The sequence below is a fragment of the Mya arenaria genome, chromosome 17 (assembly GCF_026914265.1).
Source record: "Mya arenaria isolate MELC-2E11 chromosome 17, ASM2691426v1".
NCBI lineage: Eukaryota > Metazoa > Mollusca > Bivalvia > Myida > Myidae > Mya > Mya arenaria.
Window position 1 is genome coordinate 4,180,414 of NC_069138.1, and position 16,940 is coordinate 4,197,353.

The 16,940-nt window shown below is 36.9% G+C and overlaps 1 protein-coding gene across 2 annotated transcripts; it reads right to left on the bottom strand.

Moving 5' to 3' along the window:
• Positions 1 to 10,890: 10,890 nt before the first annotated feature.
• LOC128224560 (uncharacterized) lies at positions 10,891 to 14,726 on the bottom strand. Of its 2 annotated transcripts, XM_052934443.1 has the most exons (3): positions 14,690 to 14,721; positions 14,388 to 14,471; positions 10,891 to 13,767 (listed from the first exon to the last, which is right to left on the bottom strand). In XM_052934443.1, the coding sequence occupies exons 2-3, from the start codon at positions 14,388 to 14,390 to the stop codon at positions 11,662 to 11,664; spliced, it is 2,109 nt and encodes a 702-aa protein (XP_052790403.1). In that variant the 5' UTR covers positions 14,391 to 14,471; positions 14,690 to 14,721; the 3' UTR covers positions 10,891 to 11,661. The 2 variants fall into 2 exon arrangements, with proteins under 2 accessions (XP_052790403.1, XP_052790404.1); XM_052934444.1 differs by lacking the exon at positions 14,388 to 14,471 and having other exon boundaries at positions 14,690 to 14,726.
• Positions 14,727 to 16,940: the final 2,214 nt, after the last annotated feature.

Here is a 16,940-nt window from a genome sequence, read left to right on the forward strand (position 1 = left end):
ATACCAGTTCTCCAGTTCATGGCAGTGACCAAGAACATGAAGGGCCGTCTCAATATGCCCAAACCCTCTACTCTCAAAACAAACATAGTTGTATAGCTTATGTAGGGCTTCCAGTCGTTTGCCTTCTTCTCCCAGTTGTCTAGATATGAGGTACTGCAGATAGAACATGAATGGTTTAGAGTCAATGACAACGAGGTCCATCCAATCATCTGATGCTGGACGTCTGTGGTGAAAATCTTCCAGACGAATCTTTCTATGCATCTCGTATACTAGGAACTCAGGTACACAACTTACTTCTAATGAATTAAAAACAACGCTGCATGCAACATGCCGTTTGATCACTTCCAAAAAAGGAATCTCATAAACCGTTTGTAGAAACGTCTCAGTAGGCTTATGTTTCGCCCTTCCAACACACGGACTCCATTGCAACACATCAGCATGCAGCAGACACTCGGTGTAGGTCAAGACCAATTCCGCCTTGTTATATTCACCACTGCAGTACAACATGGATGCGAACTTCAATCTGCTGGAGGTGAGGTCAGAGTCTAGTGAGGCTTCATACAGGCGGTAAATGTCTGGTGGTATTGGCTGGTTCAAATGAAGACACGTAGATGCTGTGATGGAAGCAAGATATTGGTAAAGCCACTTCTCAGCATATTCTAATTCTGCCCATAAATCAGATTCATAAAGAATCTCCTGAAATTTTATGATAAGTCTCTTTGTTTTAAAAATGTCATTCCTTTCAGTCGTTGATCTGAAATATATACCGAATATTTCGGTTATAGTTGTAGCAAAGCAGTACCTCAATGTGGATAATGTGTTCTGATATCTTGTACTGACTGTTCTGCATCTGGCACCGATCCTCACCCCTATCTGGTCCATTTCTATCTGGGTGACATAGTCCATGATGTTGTCTATCATGTCAGACAGAACAGTTGACAAGAGAGGAAACTCCCATTTTCGCAGTTTTCCCACGAAGAGGTCCACTCCCGAGATCGTATAATGTGGACAGAAACAATGTTTGAACCATCGTTGAAGAGCTCTCAGGCAGTATATTACACACTGCAGCAGGTTACGTTCCTGCCAGATTTCTGGAGGATATGCTTCCAGAGTGAACAACAGAGCTGTTTTGAAATGAAACGTGCTCAGTCTATCACCGACTAAAGGTTTGAAGAAAGTCTTTCGTAAGATCTTTAGAAATGTATAAACATGTATTTGCAGAATATTGAGATCAAACATGAGCAATCTTTCAATCAGTGACTAGAAAACCTCCATTCCAGTTTTGACTGATCACTCTTGGCGTGACCTTGTGGGACGAGGAATGTTGGACACTGACGTGCCTTTGTGAGTATTTCTGGTCTCGGCCAGTGCCCAGGATTTGGTCTTGTGAATAGGAAATTGCATTCGAACAAGAGTCCGCAGTATCTAAACGCGTCTATTAAGTCTAAATATTTCAAAGCACTTCTTGATGGCCCTTTTTTCCTAAATGACCGACCATATATCTGCTCCATTGCATTAACCATCCAAGTGTTTTTTCAGTAGAACCATGCCGTCCATTGTCTCCTCCATATCCCATATTGCGTGCTCCCTCTCCCGTGTGGCGGGCAAAGGGCAGTCAGGTCTCACCATCTGCAGACAGCAGTGCTGGGGCGGAGAACAATCGTTTTTTTTATTACCAGAAGATTCATCTTTCCTTGCTCCCATTCTGACCAATCTTTTATCACATTGAAACCGTTTTTACATTGTAGCATATCTATATTTGAATTCATGCCTAGAGTTGTTGTTCCTTCCGATTGGCTACCGAAGACACACACGCTATACCTTTTATTATGTCTTATAGATTCCATCACAGTTTTAATCTTTTCCATAAATAGGAATGACCTCCTTCTCCGGGCGACCAATTGTCTGGTCAGGCCGATGTCCCTCATAACTCTGGACAGTCTCAGTGACATCACATGCTGGCCTTCTGGGTCACGGTCCATAGTCTGAAAATATGCGAATGTTTCTGTCAGTTTAAGTAATTTATAAAGATGGACACACTGGTTTTGATTTTTATTAATTGGTTATATGATCAATGAGGAGGACGTAATTTCGTTTCATGCAAACATTAAGTGAGAAAAATGTTTCATGACCAACAAAATGGCGGATTTATAATGAAAAGTACCGATTCTGGTACCAACTTTTGCCTAGTAAGTGGCTAGACAAAAATTGGTTTTTATATTTCTGCCTGTTTTCTTTCTTTTGAACTGAATGCCTGTGGGTTTATCTATATGATTATTCAAGGCAATCATCGGTAGTATCTTTTAACCGTTTTTGTGAAATTAGTTTGCTATTGCGCTCTGAATTGGAAAGGAAAAAAAACGTCGGTAGGTTTCTCGTAGAAATCTAGTCGCGTTGCGAATAACTTACACGATTGAAAGTTGATAGTCACACTTGAAAATCAGGAAATGAGTTGATTATAAATAACAGAAATCGTGCTTTTGCAGACAGTGAATTTTCGCGAAAGGAATGTACATCAGTAGAATCCTCAGCAAATTTGAATGGCGCGCTCAATCTTTCCGATCTCCACTGCGTAGTAAACACGAAAGGTTGAAGAGTTGTGTCTAAAACGATGAAATTAAGTTCGACATCACTGATAAAACCCATTTACACAATGTACAGCACAATAAAACATAATCTTTGCTATCTTTTAACTATTGCGCCCGTACAAACGGTGGACATTACGAGATATTGATGCAGTTAAAGGAACAATGCATGATATCATGTGAATGACGCTCAGTTGATAAAAGTAATGATTATATAATTCGTTTCAAGTTTTTAAAATAAAACAAACATATCGAATCAACTTCATTTTCAGCATTGTTTTCTTTTCCTTTGTTTCAAACTCCGTCAAATAAAACTTTATATTAAGAAAGGTTGCCGGGTTACGCATATTACAAAGAAATACACGTTTTATTGTAAATAAACTTAAAAACAATGTACACTATAATCTTGTTTATAGTCAAACAATTTGTAATCTACAAAGTTTCATGTTATATGATTAGGACTAGAACCGTATTGCCATTATTATGTTTATAAAAAGATGATAGAATTGAAAGTCATGGTTTGATTTTGCTATACCGCTCCGAATCAGTTGAAAATCGCATTAATATGAACGTGTTCGTTAAGAACGATATAATACAGTAGTGAATAATTTTCGCAGCTATGCCACTATAATTATTATAAACTGAATTTTGAGCAGCATGAAAACGTCGAATTATTCAAATTCACACGTTGTGTGCTTAGAGCTAATTAACGTCTTTAAGCTGATGAAAGCTCGGTAAATAAATAATGTTTGTTTTAAAGAAGGCACACACCTAAATATTAGCATATGACTTCAAATAAACACACATGCTGTAATATTCAAACATGTTAAAGAAAAACTATATGACAAGACACAGAAAATAATCTGCAATCTAGAAACTGTATCAAACACACACAAGAAAAATACTGGGTTTGGACAACAATTACAAATGTACGAGGGTTGTCCGGAAAGTATTGTGACCGCATTTATAAAAGACAAACCACTCATATGATGCATTTTTAATTTTATCAGCTGACAATTGTATCTTATGTTATCAAATCCTGACAATATACCCGTACTTCGAAATTGTTATATATCTCGTTTAGTGTTTGTTGTCGCATTACGTTGTTATATATCTCGTTTAGTGTTTGTTGTTCTATTACGTTGTTATAGATATTGTTCAGAGTTAATTGTTTTATTACGTTGTTAAATATCTCGTTCAGAGTTAATTGTTATATTACGTTGTTATATATCTCGTTTAGAGTAAATTGTTCTATTACGTTGTTATATATCTCGTTCAGAGTTAATTGTTATATTACGTTGTTATATATCTCGTTCAGAGTTAATTGTTATATTACTTTGTTATATATCTCATTCAGAGTTAATTGTTATATAACGTTGTTATATATCTCGTTCAGAGTTAATTGTTCTATTACGTTGTTATATATCTCATTCAGAGTTAATTGTTATATTACGTTGTTATATATCTCGTTTAGAGTTAATTGTTATATTACGTTGTTATATATCTCGTTCAGAAATAATTGTTATATTACGTTGTTATATATCTCGTTCAGAGTTAATTGTTATATTACGTTGTTATATATCTCGTTTAGAGTTAATTGTTATATTACGTTGTTATAGATCTAGTTCAGAGTTAATTGTTATATTACTTTGTTATATATCTCGTTCAGAGTTAATTGTTCTATTACGTTGTTATAGATCTAGTTCAGAGTTAATTGTTATATTATGTTGTTATATATCTCATTCAGAGTTAATTGTTATATTACGTTGTTATATATCTCGTTCAGAGTTAATTGTTATATTATGTTGTTATATATCTCATTCAGAGTTAATTGTTCTATTACGTTGTTATAGATCTAGTTCAGAGTTAATTGTTATATTACGTTGTTATATATCTCATTCAGAGTTAATTGTTATATTACGTTGTTATATATCTCGTTCAGAGTTAATTGTTATATTATGTTGTTATATATCTCATTCAGAGTTAATTGTTCTATTACGTTGTTATAGATCTAGTTCAGAGTTAATTGTTCTATTACGTTGTTATATATCTCGTTTAGAGTTTGTTGTTCTATTACGTTGTTATATATCTCGTTTAGAGTTTGTTGTTCTATTACGTTGTTATATATCTCATTCAGAGTTAATTGTTATATTACGTTGTTATAGATCTAGTTCAGAGTTAATTGTTATATTACGTTGTTATATATCTCGTTCAGAGTTAATTGTTATATTATGTTGTTATATATCTCATTCAGAGTTAATTGTTCTATTACGTTGTTATAGATCTAGTTCAGAGTTAATTGTTATATTACGTTGTTATATATCTCGTTTAGAGTTTGTTGTTCTATTACGTTGTTATATATCTCGTTCAGAGTTAATTGTTATATTACGTTGTTATATATCTCGTTTAGAGTTTGTTGTTCTATTACGTTGTTATATATCTCGTTTAGAGTTAATTGTTCTATTACGTTGTTATAGATCTAGTTCAGAGTTAATTGTTCTATTACGTTGTTATATATCTCGTTTAGAGTTTGTTGTTCTATTACGTTGTTATAGATCTCGTTCAGAGTTAATTGTTATATTACGTTGTTAAATATCTCGTTCAGAGTTTGCTGTCCTATTACGTTGTTATTTATCTCGTCTAGTGTTTGTTGTCCTATTACGTTGTTATTTATCTCGTCTAGTGTTAGGTAGTGTCAAATTGTAACCACTTCGGCGACCAATCTCACGATCCTTAAAGATGGAGAACTTGGCTGCGATGGAGCGCTGCCCGTCTCTCGCTATGTACACCGGGATGACCCTCGACGGTGAACGTCTTCCAATTGAAAGTAACGTAAGGCCCTCATTGATACATAATTCTATAAATAAGATTCTACAGTGGAGGGAATCCAGATGTTCAATTCATAATTGATTCAGGCCGGTTTTCTCCCTTCCGACTGCGCTGATATAGCAGCAAAATTAGCTAAATGGAGACGAAATTTAACCACTAGCGTTGTGTGTAAGATGATAGAACATAATTATATCCTATTTCATTATCCATTAATATATCTCTATGATTTTACAAACGCATATTGGCAGCCATACTCCAACTTCATGTTTAGCTGGGTCATTTCCCTCTGTATCTTTTTGTGTGTAAATACAAAAAAAAATCCACCCTTGCATATTTAAGTCATATGCTTATGAACATTCTAATAATTCTTCATACAGTGCTGTTACGGATTATTGGTTTAACTATGTACACTTGTAATTGATTTGTTACACTCTCTTTGTTAATTGTGCTCTCTTAAAAGTTGATGGGCATAATAGAAGAACACACTAGTATAGAAGTATATATTGAATCTAAATACCATCTTTTTGCTCTGATGCCCGTTTTTCTGCTACTCATAGTATACACTTAAACACTAAGCTGTGTGGGTTGGGTTGTGAGTTTGTTTTGAGTGGTGAGTTAATGATTGGGCGGGCGGATGTGTCGGCAGGTTGTGGGTGTGGACGGGCAGACGTAAGCGCGATTGCCATGCTATCATTCATTTGATCTTTTTTGAATATCACATGGAAGGAAACATCGCTTAAGCCGTTCAGCACTATCAGTGCTTTGATTTTATCATAGGCTTGGTGTATGTTTCAGCTATCATTCGCCTTGGAAGCTGTTTGGACCCTTCCCGTGTCGAGGAAGGAAAGCTCGTCAACGGAAGAGTCGGAGCCGGATCACGGAAGCGCTCAACTGCTCGCGACATCAAAGGCCGTGCCTTTTGCGTGGAGGTAGCTGCCATTATGAGCTGTAGCTCATAAACACTAACATTAACAATTTGACTTCATAAAGAGTGAAGAAAAGATTATGATGATACACTGTGAAAATAATACAGTGTTTATAAAAACACAGAATAAACAACCTTTATGACGCTCATGTTTTCGATTAAAGTGTAAATCCCGGTTTTAATGGGGAGCGAACCAGGTTTGAAAACTGACAACAAAACCGATCGCCCTTAAAAGCTGGGGAATTATTACACCTGTAAACTCTTTGTTAAGGAGCGTTACTAACGCTATTCAAAGTCGTGGGCTTCAAACACACTATATGAGTATATATCAACATTTTGAAGCGTTCGAACCGTCGCTATCTTAACACTCCAAATGATTTGCCACAATTAATTTCATCATTAAATGAATTTTACAAAACACGAGCAAGATCCTTTAAGGTTTATATCTAAAAGTGCAATGTGATTGCTGTGATATCTTAAAATGCAGTGAAACGCACATGGGCATTTTTATTTTGTACCAGATGAATTCAGGTCGTTCATTAGCAATACAGTGTATGGGAAGTAAACGGTTGATCCGAACGCAACACTCCTGTAAGGGTGATCTCTCTTCGAGCTACAGAAAATATTAAAACGCAAACTAACGATCTAAATTAGCGTTTAATTGATCGTACATTTTTTGTTTGTTAAAATATTAATGACGACATTTTTTGAAACACATTAAAACATTATAAAGAAAGAAAATAAATGTGTGTTATTCCTTAGCACATATTAAGGTAACTCAGAAGCAATTGTATAATGTATTGTCGCATGTCTTGTATTGTCGCATGTCCTGTATTGTCGCATGTCTTGTATTGTCGCATGTCTTGTATTGTCGTATGACCTATTTGTCGTTTGACCTGTACTGTATTGTCGCATATCCTGTATTGTCGCATGTCTTGTATTGTCGCATGTCTTGTATTGTCGCATGACCTATTTGTCGTTTGACCTGTACTGTATTGTCGCATATCCTGTATTGTCGCATGTCTTGTATTGTCGCATGTCCTGTATTGTCGCATGACCTATTTGTCGTTTGACCTGTACTGTATTGTCGCATATCCTGTATTGTCGCATGTCTTGTATTGTCGCATGTCTTGTATTGTCGCATGACCTATTTGTCGTTTGACCTGTACTGTATTGTCGCATATCCTGTATTGTCGCATGTCTTGTATTGTCGCATGTCTTGTATTGTCGCATGACCTATTTGTCGTTGGACCTGTACTGTATTGTCGCATATCCTGTATTGTCGCATGTCTTGTATTGTCGCATGTCTTGTATTGTCGCATGACCTATTTGTCGTTGGACCTGTACTGTATTGTCGCATATCCTGTATTGTCGCATGTCTTGTATTGTCGCATGTCTTGTATTGTCGCATGACCTATTTGTCGTTTGACCTGTACTGTATTGTCGCATATCCTGTATTGTCGCATGTCCTGTATTGTCGCATATCTTGTATTGTCGAATGACCTATTTGTCGTTTGACCTGTACTGTATTGTCGCATATCCTGTATTGTCGCATGTCCTGTATTGTCGCATGTCCTGTATTGTCGCATGTCTTGTATTGTCGAATGACCTATTTGTCGTTTGACCTGTACTGTATTGTCGCATATCCTGTATGGTCGCATGTCCTGTATTGTATCATGACATGTTTGTCGCATGTCCTGTATTGTCGCATTTCCTGTTTTTTCATGTCCTGGGTTGACGCAAGTCCTTTTTTTTCGCATGTTCTGTAATGTCGTTTGTCCTGTATTGTCGTTTGTCTTGAATTGTCGCATGTCCTATATAATGTCCTGTACTGTCCTTGTTTCTGAATTGTCGCATGTCCTGTATTGTCGTTTGTCCTGTATTGTCGTTTGTCCTGTATTGTCATTTGTCCTGTATTGTTGCATGTCCTGTATTGTCGTTTGTCCTGTATTGTCGTTTGTCCTGTATTGTCATTTGTCCTGTATTGTTGCATGTCCTGTATTGTCGTTTGTCCTGTATTGTCGTTTGTCCTGTATTGTCGCATGTCCTGTATTGTCGCATGTCTTGTATTGTCGCATGTCCTGTATTGTCGTTTGTCCTGTATTGTCGTTTGTCCTGTATTGTCGCATGTCCTGTATTGTCGCATGTCCTGTATTGTCGTTTGTCCTGTGTTATCATTTGTCCTGTATTGTCGTTTGTCCTGTATTGTCGTTTGTCCTGTATTGTCATTTGTCCTGTATTGTCGCATGTCCTGTATTGTTGCATGTCCTGTATTGTTGCATGACCTGTATTGTCATTTGTCCTGTATTATTGCATGTCCTGTATTGTCGCATGTCTTGTATTGTCGCATGTCCTGTATTGTCGTTTGTCCTGTATTGTCGTTTGTCCTGTATTGTCGCATGTCCTGTATTGTCGCATGTCCTGTATTGTCGTTTGTCCTGTGTTATCATTTGTCCTGTATTGTCGTTTGTCCTGTATTGTCGTTTGTCCTGTATTGTCATTTGTCCTGTATTGTCGCATGTCCTGTATTGTTGCATGTCCTGTATTGTTGCATGACCTGTATTGTCATTTGTCCTGTATTATTGCATGTCCTGTATTGTCGTTTGTCCTGTATTGTCATTTGTCCTGTATTGTTGCATGTCCTGTATTGTTGCATGTCCTGTATTGTTGCATGTCCTATATTGTTGCATGTCCTGTATTGTCGTTTGTCCTGTATTGTCATTTGTCCTGTATTGTCGTTTGTCCTGTATTGTCGCATGTACTGTATTGTCGCGTGTCCTGTATTGTCGCATGTCCTGTATTGCCGTTTGTCCTGTATTGTCGCATGTCCTGTATTGTCGTCTGCCCTGTATTGTTATCTGTCCTGTATTGTCGCATGTCCTGTATTGTCGCATGTCCTGTATTGTCGCATGTCCTGTTTTGCGTTTGTCCTTTATTGTCATTTGTCCTGTATTGTTGCATGTCCTGTATTGTCGCATGTCCTGTATTGTCGCATGTCCTGTATTGTTGTTTGTCCTGTATTGTCATTTGTCCTGTATTGTCGTTTGTCCTGTATTGTCGCATGTCCTGTATTGTCGCATGTCCTGTATTGTCGCATGTCCTGTATTGTCGTTTGTCCTGTATTGTCGCATGTCCTGTATTGTCGTTTGTTCTCTAGTGTCGCATGTCCTGTATTGTCGTTTGTCCTGTATTGTCATTTGTCCTATATTGTCGTTTGTTCTCTGATGTCGCATGTCCTGTATCATGTCCTGTTTGTCACATGTCCTGTATTGTATTATGTCCTGTATTATGTCTTGTAGTATGTCCTGTATTGTCGCATGTCCTGTATTGTCTCATGTACTGTATTGTCCATGTCTTGTATTGTCGCCTGTCCTTTATTGTCGCATGTCCTGTATTGTCGCATGTCCTGTATTGTTCATGTCCTGTATTGTCGCAGGTCTTGTATTGTCGCCTGTCCTGTATTGTCGTATGTTCTGTATTGTGTAATGTCCTGTATTGCCGCATGTCATGTGTTGTCACATATCCCGTATTACCGCATCTCCTGTATTTTCGGTTGTCCTGTATTGTCGCATGTTTTGTATTGTGGCATGTCCTGTATTGTCACTTGTCCTGTATTGTGACATGTCCTGTTTTGTCGCATATCCTGTATTGTGGCATGTCCTGTATCGTCGCATGTCATGTATTGTGACATTTCCTGTATTTTCGGTTGTCCTATATGGTCGCATGTCCTGTATTACCGCATGTCCTGAATTGTGCCATGTCCTGTATTGTGGCATGTCCTGTATGGTCGCATGTCCTGTATTGTGGCATGTCCTGTATTGGCGCATGTCCTGTATTATGGCATGTACTGTATTGTGGCATGTCCTGTATTGTCGCATGTCCTGTATTGTCGGTTGTCCTTCATTGTCGCCTATCTTGTGTTGCCGCATGGTTTGTCTTGTCTCATATTATGTATTGACTCATATTCTATCATGTCTCAAATTCCGTCTGTCTTATATTCTGTCTTTTCTCATATTCCGTTTTTTCCATAGTCTTTCTTGTCTCATTTTCAGTCTTGTCTCATAGTCTGCCATTTCTCATATTCTGAGTTGCCTCTCTCTTTTTTTAACTAACATCGGACGTGAGACGGGCTATTTGCTTTCTTTTAAGACATAACAACTTTTTTATAATTTGATTTTAATATAATTTAAGATATTATCACATGTATATAGATATACGTCCTCATTCCATAGGCAATGATTATAGACTCATTCACCTGTTTAATTTATCATTCATTTTTTCACAACTTTCAGAATACAACTAGAAATTGGATATTTCATCTTAAATCCGTAAACAAATATCCTTCATTTAATCATTTTTTCGACCATGATGGCGCTCGAGTGTTCATACTGCACGAAAGCACGTAAAACAGGAATCAATTTTTAATTTATCTTACAATACAGATTCTTGTAGAAACAGGAAGGTAATAAGCTATGATTTTGTTTATATTCCGTTACAATACTTCATATACTATAACTGAAAATTTCAGTAATTAAAAGAGTATACAGTAAGTTTCACTCGAATGTTTTATTGTTCGGAACATAGAAACTCAACATAAAAAGCAATGCAAACAATTACGGAGACTTACTCTAAATTGACTTTTATCGTCTGAATCTATTCAGGGTCAGACTTAAATCTGTTATATGTTATATGTAAATTCTTAAATACAAATCACCTGTTTGTTTATTAAATGTAACGAGCATCAATTCATTACGAATAATTGCAAATCGGTTTGAAATGTGTCTCTGAACTCGTATTACAATCATATATATAATATATATCCTGTCGGAAACATAAATAGTTATTGTGAAGTTCATTTATTGTTATTCTGTCACCACGAGCACTCATATAACATGAACTACTTCACACTTCTCAAAATGTTATATGGTTAAATTCACACTTCTCAAAATGTTATATGGTTTACTTCACACTTCTCAAAATGTTTTATGGTTTACTTCACACTTCTCAAAATGTTATATGGTTTATTTCACACACTTCCCAAAATGTTATATGATTTACTTCAAACACTTTCAAAAATGTTATATGGTTTACTTCAGACACTTCTCAAAATGTTATATGGTTTACTTCAGAGAATTCTCAAAATGTTATATGGTTCACTTCAGACACTTCTCGAAATTTTGTTATATGGTGTACTTCAAACACCTCTCTTAATTTCATAATATTTACTTCAGACAATTCACAAATTGCAATAGAGACTACAAACATTCAAAATGTTATTTTGAATATTGAAGCTACCAAGGTAGGGTAATACGCTGTGTTCTTCTAATCTACTTGTTCTCCCCGTGCCTGCTGAATAAGTCTCATGATATGCCACCTGGCTGCGTTGTTGTAAGGGAAGATCTCGAGGGATTTTCTGTAGCATGTCCATGCTACATCATATTGGTTCTCAAGTTCAAAGCAGTGACCAAGTACGTGCAGGGCTGTCTCTATATGACCGCACCATCGACTCTCAACACAAACGTAGTTGTGTAACTTGTGAAGTGCTTCCAGTCTTCTCTCTTCTTCTCCCAGTTGTCTGAATGTGAGGTACTGCAGGTAGAAAATGAATGGTTTGGAGTCAATCACTACAAGGTCCATCCACTGTTCTTTCATTGGATGTCTCTGGTGAAAATCTTCAGGACTAATCGTTCTATGCATCTCGTATACTAGGACACCAGGTATACAGCATATTTCTAATGGATTAAAAAGCACGCTGCATGCAACATCCCGTTGTGTCACTTCCAAAAATGGACGTTTATTAGCCTTTTGTAGAAACCTCTCAGTTGGCACATTTGGCACATCAAACCACCGTTCCGAATACGGACAAAACTGCATTACATCAGCATGCAGCAGACTTTCGGTGTAGGCCAACACGAATTCCGCTTCTTCGTACTGACCACTGCAGTACATCATGGATGCCAACTTCAATCTGCTAGAAGTGAGATCCGAATCCAAGGAGGCCTCGTACAAACGGTAAATGTCTTGTGGAATGAGCTGGTGCGTTTGCAGACACTTGGATGTCTCCATGGTGGCAATATATTGGTATAGAAACCTTTTTGTGTGCTGTATTTCCTCTCTTATATCGCTTTCAGGTAGAAGCTCCAGAACTCGTATGATAAAGTCTTGGACTTCTAAGACATCTTTCGATTTTGATGTCATTTCCCAATATATTAAAATTATTCCGACAATGTAGGATTTGATACAACAGTCAACTATTTCTAGAATAGTTTTGTTCCTTGTCATGACAGGCCTGAGACCACCACTGATCCTCTCCCCTATCTGGTCCATTTCTATCTGGTAAACGTAGTCCATGATGTTGTCTATCATTTTAGACAGTGTGGTTAACAAGGGTGGAAACTCCCACTTTCGCAGTTTTCCAACAAACAAATCCACTCCCGAGATCGTGTAATGCGGACAAGAACGAAGTTTGAACCATCGTTTAAGAGTTTTGAGACAATATATAACGCACTGCAGTACATACCGCTCCTGCCAAATTTCTTCTGGGTATGTCTCAAGGGTGAACAATAAAGCTGTTTTGAAATGAAACGTGCTCAGTCTATCACCAACTAACGGTTTAAAGAAAGTCTTTCGTAAGATTTTTAGAAATGTATAAACCTGTATTTGCAAAATATTGAGATCAAACATGAGCAGTCTTTCAATCAGTGACGTAGAGAATCTCCATTCCAGTTTTGACTGATCACTCTCAGCGTGTCCCTGTGGGACGAGGAATATTTCACACTGACGTGCCTCTGTGAGAATGGCAGGTCTGGGCCAGTGACCAGGCTTTGGTCTTGTGAATAGAAAATTGCATTCTAAAATATCTCCATTGTAGCTAAATGCGAATATGTGATCTGTTTCTTTGTTAGCACTTCTTGATGGCCCTTGTTTCCAAAATAATCGACCAAAGACCTTCTTTAGCTCATCGTCCATCCAAGTATTTGGCAGTAGCACCCTGCCGTCCACTGTCGCCTGCATATCACATGTTGCTGGCATCCTTTCCCGTGTGAAAGGCAAAGGGCAGTCAGGTCTTGCGGCCTGCAGACAGCAGTGCTGGGGCGGAGAACGATCGTTTTTTATTATAAAAACACATAACTTCCCTCGTTCCCAGTCATCCCAGTCTTTCATCACACGAATACGGTTTCCAGATGTTAACATATCTAAGTCTGAATTCATGCCTAGAGTCGTTGTCCCTTCCGATTGGCTACCGAAGAAAAACGCGTTAAAACTATCAGTTTTGCTTATTAAGCTCATAACACTTCTTATCTTCTCCTTCACCAGATGTGTGCTCCTCCTACGGAGAACCATCTGTCTGGTGATACCAATGTCCCTTAGAACTCTAGATAGTCTCAGGGACATCACCTGCTGGCCCTCAGAGTTACAGCCCATATTCTGAAATTATGCAAAAAATGTCATTTTTTAGTATTTAATCAAGTTGGTCACAATGTCTCCGTGTTATCACTGATATTGATTATATTACTTCAAATCTATACTTTTACCAAAACAACAACAACAACAACAACAACAGTTGGAAAGAAAGTGTGCAAAGCCGTTTTTATTAAGTGTTCCATGTTTCTTGTTTGTGATTTTTTGTGTTTGTGTTGTTGTTTTTTTGCGTTTACCCAGTGCCATTAAACTTGGTTTATGTTTAAACTTTTGGCTTTTGAGCTTATTTCTGTAGTTTTTCACATAAGTATTTAACTATCTTTTAGGATTTTTGATCTAATTCAGTGTGCCTTTAAACATTTTGTATACATGCTTAACTACTCAGATTTTCCCTGTATTTGACCTGTGTTAGCCACTTACCATGTTCGGCTACTCGGATTGTCCCTGTATTGTACCTGTGTTAGCCCATTACCATATTCGGCTACTTGAAATGTCCCGTAATGTTTCTTTGTAAGCAATTTACCATGTTCAACTACTAGTATTGTCCCCGTATAGTACCTGTGTTAGCATTTATCATGTTCGGCTACATGGGTTGTCCTTGTATTATACCTGTGTTAGCAACTTACCATGTTCGGCTCCTAGGATTGGAATTGTATTGTTGTTGTGTTAGCAGCTTATCATGATCGGCATCAGTTGTCCCCGCATTTTACCTGTGTTAGCAACTTACCACGTTAGGAAACTAGAATTTTCACCGTTTTGTGACGAACGTTTGTTAGAATTAACGAGAACAATGAATACGAATCAAGAAAACCAACCTGTTAAAATGTAATGACGCGAATTTCTTGTAATGCTAACGTATCGGGTCACACGCAAGCTATCAAATTCTTTTAAACTCTTATTTGTTACGAATATTAAACATTTTGCTTACCTGTTAAACTCCCTCCTCTGTCGTTCACAACGAGAGCCGTACTGACCGATAACAAAGTTATCTTGCAACATTTATATTTATAAAGCAAAAGGTATCACGCATTTTTTGCTTTTAAAAGATAAAATTCCTAATCAACGTTCGACCCAGATTTTTACCTGATTTAAGGCGTAAAAGCAGTAGCAGTAGCAGTAGCAGCAGCAGCAGTAGTAGCAATAATAGTAGTAGTAGTAGTAGTAGTAGTAGTAGTAGTAGTAGTAGTAGTAGTAGTAGCAGCAGCAGCAGCAGCAGCAGCAGCAGCAGCAGCAGCAGCAGCAGCAGCAGCAGCAGCAGCAGCAGCAGCAGTAGTAGTAGTAGTAGTAGTAGGAGTAGTAGTAGTAGTAGTAGTAGTAGTAGTAGTAGTAGTAGTAGTAGTAGTAGTAGTAGTAGTAGTAGTAGTAGTAGTAGTAGTAGTAGTAGTAGTAGTAGCCGCTGTAATAGTAGTCGCAGTAATAGTAGTAGTAGTAGTAGTAGTAGTAGTGGTAGTGGTGGTGGTACTAGTAGAATTAATAGTAGTTGTTGTAGTAGTAGTAGTAGTAGTAGTAGTAGTAGTAGTAGTAGTAGTAGTAGTAGTAGTAGTAGTAGTAGTAGTAGTAGTAGTAGTAGTAGTAGTAGTAGTAGTAGTAGTAATAGTAGTAGTAGTAGTAGTAGTAGTAGTAGTAGTAGTAGTAGCAGCAGTAGCAGTAGCAGTAGCAGTAGCAGAAGTTTATTCATAAATGAAGTAGACAAAACATATGAGTACTCTGCGTTAATAGCGCCGCCATCTTTTTTTCCTTTGAACTGAATCCTCTGGGTTTATTCATGTAATTAATTATGACAATCACCTGCTCAGTCTACGAACCGGTTTTGTGAAATTTTTCAACTATCGATCTGAATTGGAAAGAAAAAAACGAAGGTAGGTTTCTTGTGCAAATCGTGTCTTGTTGCGAAAAACTAACACGATTGAAAGTTGATGGTTGGAAGTAACACTTGAAAATCACGAAATGGGTTTATTAACAATTGCAGACTGAGGTATAACAATCGTGCTTTTGAGGATAGGAAATTTTCGCGAAAGGAAATGTTCAGCGTTAGAATGCTCAGCCAAACAATGCAATTAGGTTGAATTTCACTGATTCAACCCTTTGAACACTGTACAGCACAGTAGAAGATAATCTTTGCTATCTTTTATCTATTGCGTTCGTACAAACGGTGATCATTACGAGATATTGACGAAGATAAAAGAACAATGCATGATATCATGTGAATGATGCTCAATTGATGAAAGTTGAAGTAATGAGTAATAAGTACGTTTCAGGTTGTTTAAGTAAATACATCGAATCAAGTTCATTTTCAGCATTGTTTTCTTTTTCTTTGTTTCAAACTCCGTCAACATGAAATTTGATATTAAAAAAGGTTGCCGGATTACACATTATACAAAAAAATATGGATTTTTTAAATGAACTTAAAAACAATGTACACAATAATCTTGTTTATTGTCAAACAATTCCTAATCTGCTTATGCTCATTGGTATATGATTATGACTAGAATAACATTAACATTACCATGTTTGATATAAACCAATATAACACAATTGAAAGTGATCGTTTGATTTTGCTGCACCGCTCCAAATCAGTTGAAGATCGCATTGTTTTTAACTTGTTATTACAAAAAACTGTAACTTGTATAAATAAAAGCAATCGATTAAATTATGTGGTATACGCCTGTCAATCAAGTTTTCAAAATCGAGATGTGCAATGTTTATAATAAACGATATATATATAATAAAATCGAAAGTCATTGTTTGATTTTCTTGCACTGTTTCAAATCAGTTAAAGACCGCATTGTTATTAACTTGTTATTAATAATCTATAAAATACAGTTGAAAATCAATTTTGGGACTTTGCAACTTTTGTTATTACTATCTGGATTATTCAGCAGGGCGAACACGCCGCATTACTTAAATTCTTAATTTCAGCCAAGTACTGAAGTACTTCTTAAAGCTGAAGAAGGCTCGGTACATAAATAATGGCTGTTGACGTTTGTCGCCAGTGTTTGTCATCAATGAAATTCTGTATGTTTTTTTCTTTCAATTTCAATGCACTAAATAGTACAAATTGTTATAAAGATATCAATTTACGTCTTTATCAATAGCCAAATAACCGGTTTTGAAAAAGCGAAATATTTATACTAACACAACGAGTTTCCAAAATATATAATGTCGAAATATTCATAGTT